At 46.4% G+C, this 15,613-nt stretch overlaps 2 protein-coding genes across 9 annotated transcripts in view; both read left to right on the forward strand.

The window, feature by feature from the left end:
- LOC128345922 (calcium-binding mitochondrial carrier protein SCaMC-3) overlaps nucleotides 1–9,804 on the forward strand; it is a 63,859-nt gene extending 54,055 nt beyond the window's left edge. For both annotated transcript variants that reach the window (XM_053298603.1, XM_053298604.1), the window contains exons 9-10: nucleotides 621–771; nucleotides 2,812–9,804. In XM_053298603.1, coding sequence (XP_053154578.1) covers nucleotides 621–771; nucleotides 2,812–2,996 — 336 coding nt within the window. In that variant the 3' untranslated portion in view covers nucleotides 2,997–9,804. The remainder of the gene's footprint in view (nucleotides 1–620; nucleotides 772–2,811) is intronic.
- Nucleotides 9,805–13,579: 3,775 nt separating this feature from the next.
- KHSRP (KH-type splicing regulatory protein) overlaps nucleotides 13,580–15,613 on the forward strand; it is a 43,804-nt gene continuing 41,770 nt past the window's right edge. For 3 of the 7 annotated variants that reach the window (XM_053298592.1, XM_053298594.1, XM_053298595.1), the window contains exon 1: nucleotides 13,581–13,922. In XM_053298592.1, coding sequence (XP_053154567.1) covers nucleotides 13,692–13,922 — 231 coding nt within the window. In that variant the 5' untranslated portion in view covers nucleotides 13,581–13,691. Of the gene's footprint in view, nucleotides 13,923–15,613 lie in introns of all 7 variants that reach the window. The other 4 variants (XM_053298593.1, XM_053298596.1, XM_053298597.1 and 1 more) reach the window with 2 other exon arrangements.

The raw sequence follows: 15,613 nt of genomic DNA on the forward strand, positions 1-15,613 counted from the left end.
AATGGTTTTAATGCTGTTTTAAAATATTGTTTTAAAAACTTAAATTGTTGTAATGTTTTAAACTTTTTGTTTTGTTTTAACTAATGTTTTACTTTCTGTTTTTATTTTGTTGTAAACCGCCCAGAGACGTAAGTTTGGGGCGGTATAAAAATATGTTGAATGAATGAATGAATGAATGAATGGGATAATAATGGGAATTATTCTATTAATTTCATTGGGAATACCCGGTGCTAATTTTCTAAACTTCAGCATGTTGCAAGCCAATCAGAAGCAGAGGAGGAGGGTCTTCATCCTCCCTTCCTCCCTTTCTGCAGCAGACACTTCACTTAGGATGCACTGGGCATCAGCTTCAAACTAGTGATCCTCAGTGGGGAACAAATAGTGTGGCTGTAGTGTGGGAAGGCAGGAGGGCTCTGAGTACCCTCCGAGAGCACTTTATGTACCCCTGTTGGGAACTCCTGCTATAGACAATACTGAGCTAGATGGACCAATGGTCTGACTCAATGTGAAGCAGCTTTCTATGAGATCCCACCAGATTTCAAGCTCAGTTGGGAAGCTACTGCCTTGCTGCCTGCTTGATGCCCCTGCTCTGACCCCATCTTGCTTCCCCTTCCCTACAGACCCTGAAGAACACCTGGCTGCAGAAGTATAGCAAGAACACAGCTGACCCTGGCATTCTGGTGCTCTTGGCCTGTGGCACCGTCTCCAGCACCTGTGGTCAGATCGCCAGCTACCCCTTAGCCCTGGTGCGGACCCGGATGCAGGCACAAGGTGAGAAAGGGACATCATTCCATCTTCCCTCCGAGGAGAGCACTGTGTGTGGCTGATGACTGGGGCAGGGGTGGCCCAAGATACTGCAGCACCTGAGGCGAGGTGCCACATGCTGCCTTGCCCTGTGCCCCTGCTGGGTGCTGGTCCTCTTCCAAAGCTGACTCTTGTAAGCTTTGAAAATGGGGGTGGGGTGGGGGTGAAGAAGAAGGCTGCTAATAGGCTTCCCTTCCCTCTTTGTGCTTCTTGCAGGCTTTGCAAGGAGTATGAAAGGCACTTCTTGCAAAGCCTGCAAGGGTCGAGTCAGCCTCAGAGCTGCTTTGATTGTGGCAGTGGGGGGGTCACCTTGCTGCCCTATAATTGCTCATGAAAGAACCAACCCCTGGGCTTGGACTGGGGTATAATTATTGCAGGGTGAAATAAGGAGAAATTAAGGTGGAGAAGAAAGGGAGAGACTGGCAGGGTTAAGAAAGATGGCTGCTTCATAGATACTGGGCAAAGTTGTAATCCTTGGGCCTGTTCACAGTCAGGTAGGACTTCTGTGTCTTTTTTTTTTTAGCCTTTTTGTTAGAGTCTTCGGTAGGATGAGGTTACACACACACCCCATCAGGATCTTGCCTCACCTACCAGGTGCCATCCTATCCCCCACCACTGGACTCTGCTCAGCCTCTATCCCTAAGTTCCACTCACTGAGTCTTGGGGTCTGAATGGGACAGTCGCAATCAGATAACAACCTCTGAATCTCAGTTGTCCAAACCACCATCCACTAGCGCTCTTTGGACCGGACTTCTGGTCTGAGGTCTGGTTCTCCACCGTGGTGGTGGTGGTGGTGGTGTTCCAGATGTCCCCCGCAGGGGCCATCTGGGTGGCACTGTTGTGGCCATACCGCCAGTACTGGCCCATGTGGTGCTGCCGCTGGGCGGATGAGTGCACCCCACCATGGCCCCCACCAGCCTGATCACTCTTCTGTTCGGTGGTGGGGGTGAGGTTTCCATGCACTCGGAGCGGGCTCTTGGAGATGACGAATATTTATATACTGCTCTTCAACCAAAGTTCTCAAAAGCGGTTTACATAGAAAAATAAATAATACATAAATAAGATGGTCCCCTGTCCCCAAAGGACTCACAATCTAAAAAGAAACATAAGGTTGACATCAGCAACAGCCACTGGAGGGATGCTGTGCTGGGGTTGGATAGGGCCAGTTGTTCTCCCCTGCTAAATAAAGAGAATCTCCACTTTTAAAAGGTGCCTCTTTGCTCAGTTAGCAGGGGTAAGAGAGCTCGCGGGAGGAGGAAGGGCCGAGCCAGGCTGGAAGGAACCAGCCACTGCTTTTCCACATCTCCTCCTGCTCCTGGGCTGAGTGTGCTGCCTCCTCCCCAGGCCACCATATGGACATCCTCCTCCCCACACTTCCCTTCCTCTCCTTAAACGCCTTCCTTTTATTTTGCTTGTCTTTCTGCTGTAGAAAACAACTTTTCCACTCAAGTAATCAAGAATGTCCTTCACAGTTCTTCTTTTTTGACTGTCAATAACATTCTTTAAGCAGGCTACAAAAGGGACTTTCTTTGTTTCCAATTTTCAAAGAGGGATGGTGATGGGGATGGCATGGGGATGGGGATGGAGCCATATAGAATGAACTTTAAAAAAAAAAAAACACCTCTCAGTGCGGTTTTATTCTAGCCTTGTATGAACACACACGTCTTCTTTTTAAAAGGAGGCGATGAAAGCAGTTTTATATGCACTTTCCTCACCCAGAATGGAAGGCTGTGGAGCAAAAGATAACTTTATAAATCACGTTCTTGCTGTTTGGCAGGGCAGATTTCTCCCCTCCTTTTTTAAACAAGGGTTTTGTCATTTCCATTGACATGTTTTAACACGTTTCTATTGATGTGTTTTTAAAAAAACTGTGTGGAGGGGTGGGTGCAAAAGGCCTTTAGGTCCAGGCTCCAAAGTTACCCAGGTGCACCTCTGAAACCACTCTCTTATAACTGCCCTGCCCTGTCCTTGATCTCTGGTCTACTCTCTCTCAATCTCTCTCTGCAGCAACTATTGAGGGTGCTCCACAGCTCACCATGCTGGGGCTCTTCAGGCACATCCTGTCCCGGGAAGGAGTTCTGGGCCTCTACCGTGGCATTGCCCCCAACTTCATGAAGGTGATTCCTGCCGTCAGCATCAGCTACGTTGTCTATGAGAACATGAAGCAGGCTCTTGGAGTGACCTCCAGATGAAGCTGGTGCCTGCCTCACCCAAGTGTGTGGTACCTACCTCTCAAGAAGGACCACTCTGGTCAACAGTGCATTCTGAACGCAATAACAGATGGGGCCATGCCTCCTCTTCCCTGGGGCCCTGGGGGCTGTGAGATGGAGGCTGGAGGAGTGTTGGCACAGATGGGCTCATGTCTTGGTCATCTTCACAAGAGTGGAGTCCTCTGCAGGCAAGAAGCACCAAGGAGGGCTGTCCCACTTACTAGCCATCATATTCTTCCCACAGAGGCTTGGGGATGGGAAGCACCATGGCCCTTTTGATGTAGATTTTCTTAGGTCTCCCACAGTTTGGAGTCTTTGAAAATGGTCTCATCAAACAGGCTCGCTTCTGAGTCAAGGCTCCCCACTGGCAGCCTGCTGCTCTCTGCATGTGTGTTGCCGTCTTCTTCCCCAGCTACCAGATGTGATGTCTGCGGCATGTTTTCCTGTTTTGTATATTCCTACAAGCTGCATCATGATCAAGTGAAAAACAAACTCCATCAACATTTATTACCATTCGGGTGCTGCCAGATCTCAATGGAGTGCTATCCAATTAGCATAGCAGAAAAATCAGAGTCGCTCCTCAATGAATCGGCCATCACCAACACTGGAGACAACCCATTCTGGGACAATCTGTCACAATGGAGACAGTTCAAATCACAGAAATGTCACTGGTTACCAACAGGAGTCCTCCAAAAACTGTTGCCTAGACTCCAGTGGCATGGGCATCTGAGGATGCAGGCAGACAGATTTTTACTTTCCCCTGATATTTTCAATTGTAAATGTGAATCACATTTAATCTATCTTCTATTCCTCCTCCTTTCACATCTTACAGGGCCACTGGAGCCCCAGGTGATTGCATTTCAACCCAGCACTGTGTTACCTCTCCCTTACTGTGGGAAGTGTCTGTATATTTTGCACATTGACTGTTTTTAACTTATAAGACCGGTCTGTACCCTGCCTAGACTCCTGCAGATGCCGAAGCCTGTCTTTTCCCACTTCCTTCCCTTCTCCTCTGAGGTGGATGGTGGAGAATGCAGCAAGACCTTACAAGGGCTACTAGCTTGTTGTTGTCCTAAGCACCTCAGTGCACTTTGCCTGGCAAAGCATGGTCTTACCCTGATCAAGATTTGAGGTCTCTGGATTTCTCTGCAAGCACACATTTCTATTCGCTGTGAGACCCTGCGCTGGCTGGGCCAGTTTTGCTGTTTGAGAAATGCCATCCTCCAAGCCCTTGAAGCCATGCACCCTGGTCGTCTTCGCCTTGTTTGTCTTGCTGCCCTCTTTATTTATTAGCAAGTGGTAATACTTTTTCCTTTCCTTCTCTCCCCCCCCCCCACCCCTTTATTCTTCCAAGTGATCATGCTTTAAAAGTGATAAGTGGCAGGATAGTAGCTAGGCAGCTTGTGACTTCTCTCTCCCCACTCCTCCCTCCAGTAAAAAACCTGACGGCAAAAAGTTACCTAAAACACCATCTACTGATATGGACAGTTTTGGGGAAGATGAAAGTTGTCAGTCTCTACTTAAAGGAGGTATGGCTCTCGTTGCACAGAAGGCATAGCTCCTGCATATCCATGGTTCCACAAAATGTAACCAGAACTGTGCTAAAAAAAAATATTCAAAATTCTGCACTAAGAAGATCAGCCTGTGTAAATGATGCAATTAAGCAAGTCTGCATATTTTATGTGGTAATATTTGCTATCTATATAATTGATTCGGCTTCTCCTGCACATGAGGAGATGTATGGAAGGAAATCAAACCTTCCACCCCCCCAGTCTTAGTGGCTGACATCCTGACTAAATTTACTAGAGGAAGTCCTATTGATATTTAGTAGTCCTTTAGACTGCTTCCCGAGTAGTACTGTTCTGTAAATTATTCTGGATGTAGGTCAATAACTCTATTGGCTTCTGAGATTTCCCCTCAAGCATTCATTGCCCACATGCTTTAAAATCATAAGGGCTAGAAATTTGTTTTTAAAGGAAAGCTGAAATTCTCATGAAGCCAAATGTAGTACCCAGTATACACATTCTGCACTTCAATGGAACTGCAGAATGCATATGGTCCTGAGTGTAATCACTAGAGGGCACTAATGCACAGAACATCTGTAGAACAGTGTTCCCTCTCAGGCATGCGAACACGTTTTTGTATGTCTGCTCAGTCCATTTTAGATCCTGCTCAGGTTGAATCAGGAAGGCCCCACTCTGAATTCACATGTGCACACACTGCCTTGATACTGCCGCCCAGAACAAAACTCATTCCGCCCACAGATGAAAAAAAAAGAGTGAACACTTCTGCAGAAGCTGAGATTCATTTCCCAGATTTTGATACCTGAGGCAAAGTTGGCTTTTTCACCTGGATTCAACCTGGAGGCACACTTAGATCTTGTGCTAAAAAAGTGATAGCTATCGTTTTCAATATTAGCTTTCAGAATAATGGGCAGTCAGGCTGGCATCAGAAATTTGCATTCTTGGGCTGCTATGAAGGACCCAGGTGATGGTGGTGATGGAATTACTTGCTTGGGGCCCACCCAGATAGGCAGAGGCCCACAAAGCACAGTTTTCCAAGGGCCCCCTTAAATCTGGAGCTGGCCTTACAGCCTTCCCCTTCCCACTGCAAGTTGCTATTGCTTCCAGTCTTCCCATCTGCCCTGTCCGTCCAGGCTCAAGGGTGGTCTTGTGCTTTCTGGGCTATGGTGATGCCTCTGGAATTCCCCTGAACCTGTAAGGATTCAGTGGTAGCATGGGTTGTGTTGAGGTATGCAGGCAGATTTGTATCTCTGGCCATATACTGAAAGAGGAGGAGCTGGGGAAGAATCAGTGTACCCCAAGCTTCTTCACTTCTAGAGTACAGAGGATGCATCCAATATGATGGTTTAATTTTTTAAGGCACACGAGTATCAGCCTCTTGTGGAACACAGGGAATCATTGCCATCTGAGAATGTCACCGTAAAGGCCTGCCTAGACCAGGGATGTACAACTTTGGCTCTCCTGCAGATGTTGGACTGCAACTCCCATCACCCTTGACACTTGGTCACTGTGGCTAGGGATGATAGGAATTGTAGTCCCAACAACAGCTGGAGGGCTGAAGTTGTGCAGGGACTTGCAGTTATGCAATCCTGATCTAGACAATAACTTTCCTTGATATGACTAAATCAGAAATGTGTTGGGGGAAGGGAGTCTAGAAAGAGATGCCAAGTAGGGTGATAGCTATCACTTTTTTAGCACAAGATCGAAGCGTGCCTCCAGGTTGAATCCAGGTGAAAACTTGTAGGGCAAAGTTTTGTAGCAAGCATGAATTGTCCCTTTTGCAAAGCAGGATCTGCCCTGGTTTGCTTTAGAATGGGAGGCTACATGTGAGCACTGTAAGATATTCCCCTTAGGGGATGGGGCCGCTCTGGGAAGAGCACCTGCTTGTTTGCATGCAGAAGGTTCCAAGTTCCCTCCCTGGCATCTCCAAGACAGGGCCGAGAGAAACTCCTGCCTGCAAGCTTGGAAAAGCCACTGTCAGTCTGTATAGACAATACAGAACTAGATGGACCAATGGTCTGACTCAGTATAAGGCAGCTTCCTATGTTAGAATGTGCCAGCAGGCCTGATTGTGTGATCCCCGTGACTGTCTCGCCTAGCAGTAATTAGATTGAAAAAGCATTAAGGAAGTCTTCCATCTGGACTTGCATAGTGAGCAGAGCAATTCTTTGCCAAGTGATACAGAGCTTCAGTTTCTGTCAGAGGTTTGAGGAAGGTAGTGATGTTACAAGTGTAGCCTTTTCCCTTGTAGAGAGACAAAAAGCAGTTCCTGATGAATATGGTCTTTCATCAGATCTTTTAAAGAAAGAACTCAGTATGTCACCCTGTCTAGAAGGCATGGAGGAGGGAGGGAAAGAGATGAGAATGTATGACTATATGCCTGCCTACAGTTGTTCCACCAAGTACTAGGAGTGTGCAATCCAGCTCGACTCAAAGGGTTCGGGTCGAGCCGGGTTCAGCCCAAATTCAAGCCAAACCAGGTCCAGTTCGGTTCAAGCTGGTTAAAAAATTACTGGTAAGGATTCCTCTTTACCAGTAAAGGGGGGACCAAGGGGCTTCACTAAAATGAGTTGGGGTGGGAGAAGAGTTCATCATTATTTATTATTTATTATTATTATTGTTATTTATTAATTTGATTTTTATACCACCCTTACAAAAAGGGCTCGGGCAGTTTACACAGAGAAATAAAAAAATAAGATGGATCCCTGTCCCCAAAGGGCTCACAATCTAAAAAGAAACACAAGATAGATACCAGCAACAGTCACTGGAGGTACTGTCCTTTTATTATTATTATTATTATTATTATTATTATTATTATTATTATTATTACCTTTAAAAGTGCTTGTAGTGGCTTCGGCTGGGTTGGCCGCAGCAGTGGTGGCAGCTCCATTCTGCCAGAGCAGACAGGACCAGTTTGGGCCCGGTTTGGGTCTCTGCGCAAGCGTGCAGGCCACTAAAATGGCCTCCACTTTGCGCATATGCTACTTGCATGACCACGCAATTGATAGTGAAGACATTGAACTGGTGTATAGTTGCTACCTCTTAGGATCGACCATCAACAGTAAAGGATCCAGCAGTCAAGAAATACGCCGCAGACTAGCACTTGGTAGGGTTGCAATGAAGGCCTTGGAAAGGATATTTAGGTGACGTGTCTGCAAAGATTAGAATCATTCAGATAATAGTTTTTCGGTGACACTATATGGATGCAAAAACTGGGCTTTGAAGAAACAAGATAGAAAAAGTATTGACCCTTTTGAACTTTGGTGCTGGAGAAGACTTTTGAGGATACCACGGACAGCCAGGAAAACAAACAAATGGATCATAGAACAAAGCAATCCAGAATTTTCACTCAAGGCACAAATGACTAGGCTCAAACTCTCATCCTTTGGACATATTATGCAAAAAGCCAGCTCCCTTGAGAAGTCAATAATGCTGGGAAAATTTGAAGGAAAGAGAAGAAGATGACCAGCAGCAAAGTGTATAGATTCGATTACAACATCAATGAAGGCACCACTAAGAGACCTAAACGGCCAAGTTGAAGACAGATCATCCTGGAGAGAATCTATCTATGTGGTCTCTAAGAGTCGACACTGACTTAATGGCACTGCCTCAATCAAGCAATCAATGCATGCACAGAGGCCCAAACTGGCCCTGCCTGCTCTGGTGGTGGTGGGGAGCTGTTGCGACCACAGCCCACCCCCATGACCAATGCAGCTGTAGCCACTACAAGCACTTTGAAAGGTAAAAAGGCACCCCGCTCCCACCCCAACTCATTTTTGTGAAGCTCCCTGCGCTCACCTTTACTGGTGAAGGGGAATCCTTACTGGATCCCCCCTTTACCAGTAATTTCCAAGCCTGCTTGAGCTGGACCCAGTTCAAACTGGGCCCAGTTTGAGTGCGCACAGAACTAGACCCAGCTTAGCTAGAATTCGATTCTAGCCAAAACGGGTTTTCCAGTTTTGTGCACACATCCACCAAGTACCCTGGCTATCAAACACCCAAGTAACAGGGAGTGGGTAGTACCAAAATCCAAAGGAGAAAGGATGGTGGGGAATCCATGAGATGGAAGTCATTTAAAAACTGAGAAAGATCTAAAGCTGCTGTTAACAGGGCCACAGCCTCTCGTTTGTTAGCTGATTTTTGCAGAAAATGTTAAGATTGTTTTCAATGGAAACTTGTATGATTCAAACTAATAATTCTTTGATTTTAATAGTAAAGGTGGGCAGAGGTGCAGAAAAAGGAAAAACAGGCAAGAGCTGGTTCCCAAATGTATGTTATGAAAATAAGCTGTTCCTTGAACCTGGCTAGCAACTCTGGCCTTGGGCAACTTGGCCACTCCTGCTGTCTCCTTACAACAGGCCTGCTCAACTTAGGCTCGTCGGCTGTTTTTGAACTACAGCTCCCATAATCCCCACTATGGCCAGTACCAGGGATTATGAGAACTGCAGGCCAACATCTTCAGGAGGGCCCAAGTTGAGCAGCCCTGCCCTACAACATGCTACAATGTGGATGAAAGACAGGATTGCCAAACCTGGAGCATTTGCCATAGAAAAGGCAGCAGGACTTCATACATACCCATTTTCCACTTGCTATAGTGGGAAGGACTCCCAGGTGTGCTTGCATAGAAAATGGAGACAGAAGGATGGCAGTGGGGGGTGGGGGGTGGAACAGTGGGGAGGTGCCTTGCAGCTGTCTTGTCTCCCAATTCAGCACTGCACTTTAAAGATGAAGATAGAATTTCTGCTTTGCAACCTAATGAGAAGGATAATTGGTACATGAACTAAAGCATGGTGTGGAGTCGGACATGGGATAATGTGTGGAGAATTCTGTGGAGGTAGGGGGCTGGACTAGATGGCCTTCAGATATATTCCTTTCTGTAATTCTGCAAAATGCCTAGAGAGCATGATATCCAACCAAGGTTCCTGGTGGATGGGTGGGTGGATCTTTGAGCAGTGGGAAGACCTTTAGACTGTGAAGGTCAGATGACCTCTGACCAAAAATTGCCCACCAAGAGGTCAGATGGCTCTGTCACTTCCACTGATGAGAACAAGTGTGTTGAACCATCTAGATTCTTAGGGAGTGACTTGTTTTTAAGGATTGTGGAAATCCCAGCCCCACGGCTTTTGCACTCATCCTGAGCTCCTCTTTCTTTTAACACCTTGCTTGAGTTTTACTCCAGCGAGGCTATTTCTGCACATTTGCTGCTGTTCTTTGTGTTGGTATTTCAAAGGGAAAAAAACCACAAGCTAATAAATTTTCTAACCTTTCCCTACGTCTCTTGTCTTGGAAATGAGTTCTACTGTAAAATACAAACAACTTGATCCAGGGATGCACCGTATATTTTTTTCATTGGTGGTTTTAATAGGCAAAAAAGGGGAGAATCAGTCTACATACAAATGCTATACTCTATTTGCATATATACATGTTTAGAAAATCTGTATCAGGCATAAATGTTCATGTATGGCAGGGTTTCTCAGCGTGTGGGTCCCCAGATGTAATTGGACTTCAACTCCCATAATTCCCAACCAAAGGCCACTGGGGCTGGGGATTATGGGAGTTGAAGTCCAATAACATCTGGGGACCCACACGTTGAGAAACCCTGATGTATGCCATCCATCCAGATATCTGGGTAAATCCCCGTGCACAGTTCTCTTCAATATACTGTCCTCGTGGATTTGAACAGTGCTGTCAGGTTCTCCATCCACCAATGTATGCTTAATATTTTCAGTGCTAAAGAATTGGTCTCTTAGCAGCCAGCATTGCACAGAGTAGCCATTTTCAATGTCCATCTGTAAGGCCCCATAATATTCATGTGTGTAGACTTTAGGGATATTGTATTTAGGGATGTAAAGTTTAGGGACAGTAGTTGATATGCCATATCTATTTTTCTTTTAGATCAGGAGCTGCATCTATTCGTTGGACTTGCTTCCTAACTCAAGGCATTTAAGAGCAGGAAAGCTGTACAAGGTTCACCATCTCCTGGCTGGTTGCACACTGAGGTCTCATGGTGTGATCGGTGCTTGTATGGCCCTGTGGCTGGTGCGAAACCCAGAACTGTGGTTTTACTCTAGTTTACAAGTCAAGATGTGAAATTAACTTCTATGAGTTTTAAGTCAGAATTAAACCACAGTTCCTGGCTTCACACAAACCATGTAGACATCCAACAAGCCAGGACTGAAACATCTCTGCAACAAGAGATGAGGGGATAATGGGAGGAGAGTGTGGATAGGCTTTGCTGGTATGTTCAGTTATGTAAACTAGGCCTATGTCGTTGTAAGATCTGCTTTATAATTGCAAGTATAAAAGCAGAGAAAGTGGAGGCAAAGTGGCATTTGTGCAGCAGACCTACTGATTCTGCACCAGGTCCCTAAAGAGAGGAACTCATAAATGTTTAAGCTTTTGTCAGCTCTCTACCTCCAAAATTCAAACTGCAAAATCTGACTACAAACAGTTTCTTTGCCCCTCTTTCAGATTGTGAGAGGTGTTGCCACCTAAATACAGGAAAGAGACTTTTCTGAACATAACAATATTCAAGAATTATCAACTTGCGTTGTTAATGCCACATATTGCATAATAATAAATTTAACAAAAGCTGCATTCCACCAATCTATCCCAAATTATGTGACCACAGAATGTATTGTGTGATCTGAACAAATAATGCGACTTACAAAAATATATAATTTCCATCAGCATCTAACTGGGAAGGGGAATCTAATGCAAGGTTTGACTGCACAATCAAAAAATTTAACCCTAACAAGCTCTTCAAGACTTAGGAATTTTGAGGTTTAAGCAATGATACAAAACTGAGGAAATACAACACTTAAAATTTCAGTGAGCACGGAGAGAAAGCAGATGGTTGTACAAAGAAATTCAGAGAGAGCATAGGTAAATACACAGAACACACAAAAAATGTATGCACATTCATAAGATGCGATGTCTAGCTAGACGATAGCATTCCTGAGATAATTCAAAATCAGACGTTGTGGCTTTAAAGATGACAGTTTTAAACCAATGGCTTTAAGGCTTCTGAAACCTTCCCAAACCCATTCAAATCCTTCACCCACCCCTACCCCGTTCAAATCCTGTTACTCTGTTTGTATAGAGGAGCACTCAGTCATGCAATACCTTCCACCATCCAATCTGAAGTCCAGGCACAGGTTTGCCCATCTCAGTGAGAACTAGACCTTTCTTTAAAGGTAAAGTGTGCCGTCAAGTTGATTTCGACTCCTGGTGCTCACAAAGCTCTGTGATTTTCTTGCTAGAATACAAGAGGGGTTTACCATTTCCTCCTCCAAGACAGTATGAGATGATGCCTTTCAGCATCTTCCTATATCACTGCTGCCCAATATAGTACCAGTGGGGATTCGAAGTGGCAGCTTTCTGCTTGTTAGTCAAGTATTTCCCCACTGGGCCACTTAAGGTGGCCTAGACGTTTCTTTGGGCCCAGCATAAACCACTGCAAGAGGCTGCATCAATCAAGGGCTCATCCCCCTGCAAAACTGCAAAGGATCTGGGGGGGCGAATAGCTTTAATGCAGCCAATGGCTGCCAGCCATCAGAGTGGCAAAATGTCACAGACATTACACCAAATGAGTATTTGAGTGTTATCTTTTATTAAGGTAACATAATAAGAAGCAGTCCTGATTCTGATTAAGCCCTAAACAAATAAGAGTCAAACGTATTGATTAGCAATCTTTATGCAGGAGCCTCCCTTTTAAGTTTTTGTTGAAGGAAAGTGGGATTACATTATTCAACATGGAATAATGAATGCATTGGGGGTCTGTTAAATAGAAGCTAGATTCTTGAAAGGCTGTCTCTTTGTTGCGGGGGTCCCGTAGATGCAAAGGCGTTTCATTTCCAATCATATTCCTATAGCAGTATTTATTCGAATATGTGGAATGTAGAGTATTCGCCGGTCCTCAGATGCTAAATCTATTAGATGGCATCGCTATGCTTTTGAACATGATGATGATGCGATGACGTCTTTATTCACGGAAGAGGGAGGAAAACCCATCATTAAGCTCTACTGATGCTTCAAGGGCACCCATTGGGGTGAAAGGGCAGAGATGAAAGGGCGGAGGACGAAAGTCCAAAGGCCATCATCTACCCGGGGAGGGCAACACAACGCGCAGCAGGGCATTGTGGGACAACCCGGTCTTCTGCTCACGCTCGCGGGAACGGGGGGCGGGGCTCCACCTGGTTGGCTCTGCTCCGCCCGCCGCGCCCATCCAAGCTTCATGGTTTCAACTTGGAGGACAAGAACTCTGGGCGGCAGCGGTGAGGAGGCCGCTTCTGTCTCGCTTTATTGGTTCGGCGACATGCCAATAAACTCGTATCCCCACCTTCCTAGCCCTTCAACCTATGGGCTTCCAATGTCGAGGAAATAACGCGGAAAAGGCCCCCTTTTAAGAAAATAGTTCCGACAATATCTCGTGCTGTGCTGTCCTGTCCTGAAAAGGGTAGCCCCTCGTCCCTTTTCTCGTTGCTTTACCAACATGGACTCGCATTCAACACCGTCCTTAGGCATTTCGGATTCTGTTTGGGTTTGGGGTGGACTTTCGTTTTGTTCCTTAGAACTTTGGGGTTATGCCAGGTCAGCCCTGCCCTTCAGCGCTTTCAATCGGCGAGTGAGAGTCGATGAAGCCCAGGGTTATAATTCGACTGTGGCATTTAACTGGTTGAGACTAACGCAATCATTTCCTATGACAATATTACGTATGCGCCGTTCTTCCAATAGAAGAATCGAAGCGGAGCAACGTTTCCTCTGTGAGTGGCTCAAGGTTCCTTTCTCATCCCGCCCCTTCCCGGCATTCTCCAATAGGGATGAGACATGCAGGAAACGCTTCCCTCACCGCCATTCGGAGAGCCACCTGACACTCCAACTATAGCTCCCGCCTCAGGACGCGTCTCATAGGCCGAGCACGGAAGCCGCCTATTTCTCTTCATGCCCACTGGCTTCTTGGATTTGTCGGTCACCTCGAACCCATGCTGGATTGGCCTGCGAAAGAGGAGGGAACAATGGAGGAGGAGTCCCGCCTCCTCACGTTCCCAGCGTGCAGTGCGGGCGTGTGTGTGTGGGGAGAGAGCGCTCGGCCTGGTTCCCGCCTTGAGCTCTCGTTGCCGCCGCCGCCTCCATTTCTTCCGCCACCAACGCTATGTCGGACTATAGCGCAGGCGGTCCGCCACCGCCTTCCGCTGGGCCGCCGGGCGCGGCTGGAGCCGCCGGGCCGCCCAATCAGGGTGGCGGAGGAGGCGCTGGCGGCGCTGGTCAGGCCGGCGGAGCGGCGGGTCCCGGGCCGGGCGGGATCCGTAAGGACGCCTTCGCGGACGCGGTTCAGCGCGCCCGGCAGGTGAGGGAAGAGGATGGGGAGCCGACTATGAAGGAGGTGGGAAGAAAGCGCTCTTCTCTCTCTCCCCCCCCCCCCAACTGGCCTTGTGGTGGGGTGGCCGGAGAGGCGCCCTACGCGTGCGGGAGAACTGGGGCAGCAGGAGAGTCTGAGGGGGGAGAAGGCTGGAGCGTGCTATTTCAGGCGAAGCGGGGGGAGGAGGAGGAGGAGAGATCGCTCCCCGCAGGCAGGAAGTGAGCGCCGCAGGAAGAGATCTCTCTCTCGGATGCCTCTTTTCTGCTTGCAGGAAGGTGCTTTTTAAAAAGCGGAGCACGTGGGGAGCGTGTGGGGCTCTCTGAGGTTCTGTGCAGATGAATATGGTGGAATCCTGGGTTGTACGCTTCAGATTAAAGAAGACCCCTGTTTTGCTCCTTTAAACTCTCTGCAAGTCCAAAGTAAACACGGCAGGTTGAAAGGTTAAGAATCGCCAAATGCGGGGATGTCATTTTTTATTTTTTTATTTTTAAGTCAGGCACGTGGAGATCATGCCTCAGTCAAGGTCTCAGAAGACCTCTTCTAGGAATATTGCTGTAATAGAATTCTGGACGGAACCACCTCAGACGTAGGTGGTGGAATCACATGTTTGAATGTTCTTCCATCTTATAAACCAACGCAGCAGCTGAACTCCCTGTGTGTAGAAAACTAGTGCACCGGGGAGAACGTTTTGGCATATGTCTTTCCTTAATGTACTGGTTTACTACAGGCAGGAGGGTTTTTTGTGTGTTTAATATAGGGCAGTGTTTAAACAGAAAACCAAATCAACCACATATATTCTGGAATGTTAGAACTCTGCCACTTTATTCTGTAGAATGTGCTGAACAGTTCTTGGACTTTGTGGGTGCATCAGAATAAGAAAGTAGTATGAGTTTTACCACTTTATTTGTTGTCGGTGGTTATCCCATTTTTAAAATACTCTACCACTTCTTAAAACTACTTGCAGAAGGGGAAAATGACCCAATAATATCTGAGAAAGATTATGCTATCCAGCCTGTATTTTTACTGTAAAATGGTACAATCCATTCTATTTCTTGTTTGTACCGTTTCAATGTATGGTATGCATAGTCACAGGCTGAAGGAAAAAAGATAGGAGCAGAGTTGATTGATACTGTATCCCTATGGAAACATTTGGAGGACACTTCCCAACACATGACCAACATCATAAGGCTGGGGAGAGGTAACAGTTTTTGAAAAACTATTTTTAAAAAAATCTCTTATGAGTAGAAACCCAGGAAGTTAAGATCTAGCACAGCCTTTCTCCTGATGATGCAGGTTTTGCCCTATAGGGGTTTTAAGGGGGTTTGTAGTGCAGTTATGCGTCAGAACACTCTCTCTCCTCTGTACCACATGGGTATTGTGTAGAGCTGGCTACACCAGGAGTGCCAGAGTGCCTGTCTCCACATGGTGCCAAGGGAATCGTACATTGTTGTTGAAATTGGAAATTCTGATGCACTATCCCAGTTTGTAGAGAGTGTTGTGCATGTATGCACACGCATGCTTCTTGCATATGAACATATTGGAAAATATCTGCATGTGTAGACTGAAGTAGTATAGTCCATTGTATCACTTCAGAATTCTGTCACCTTATTCTCACCTGCTGTATGTGTAGATTGATGGGCAGAGGACCTATCCTGTTGGCATTGCTATATAATAAATAGTTGTAATATTGCAGAAAGCTGTGTACACAAGAAGGG

This window comes from Hemicordylus capensis, chromosome 2, assembly GCF_027244095.1.
Source record: "Hemicordylus capensis ecotype Gifberg chromosome 2, rHemCap1.1.pri, whole genome shotgun sequence".
Classification (NCBI taxonomy): domain Eukaryota; kingdom Metazoa; phylum Chordata; class Lepidosauria; order Squamata; family Cordylidae; genus Hemicordylus; species Hemicordylus capensis.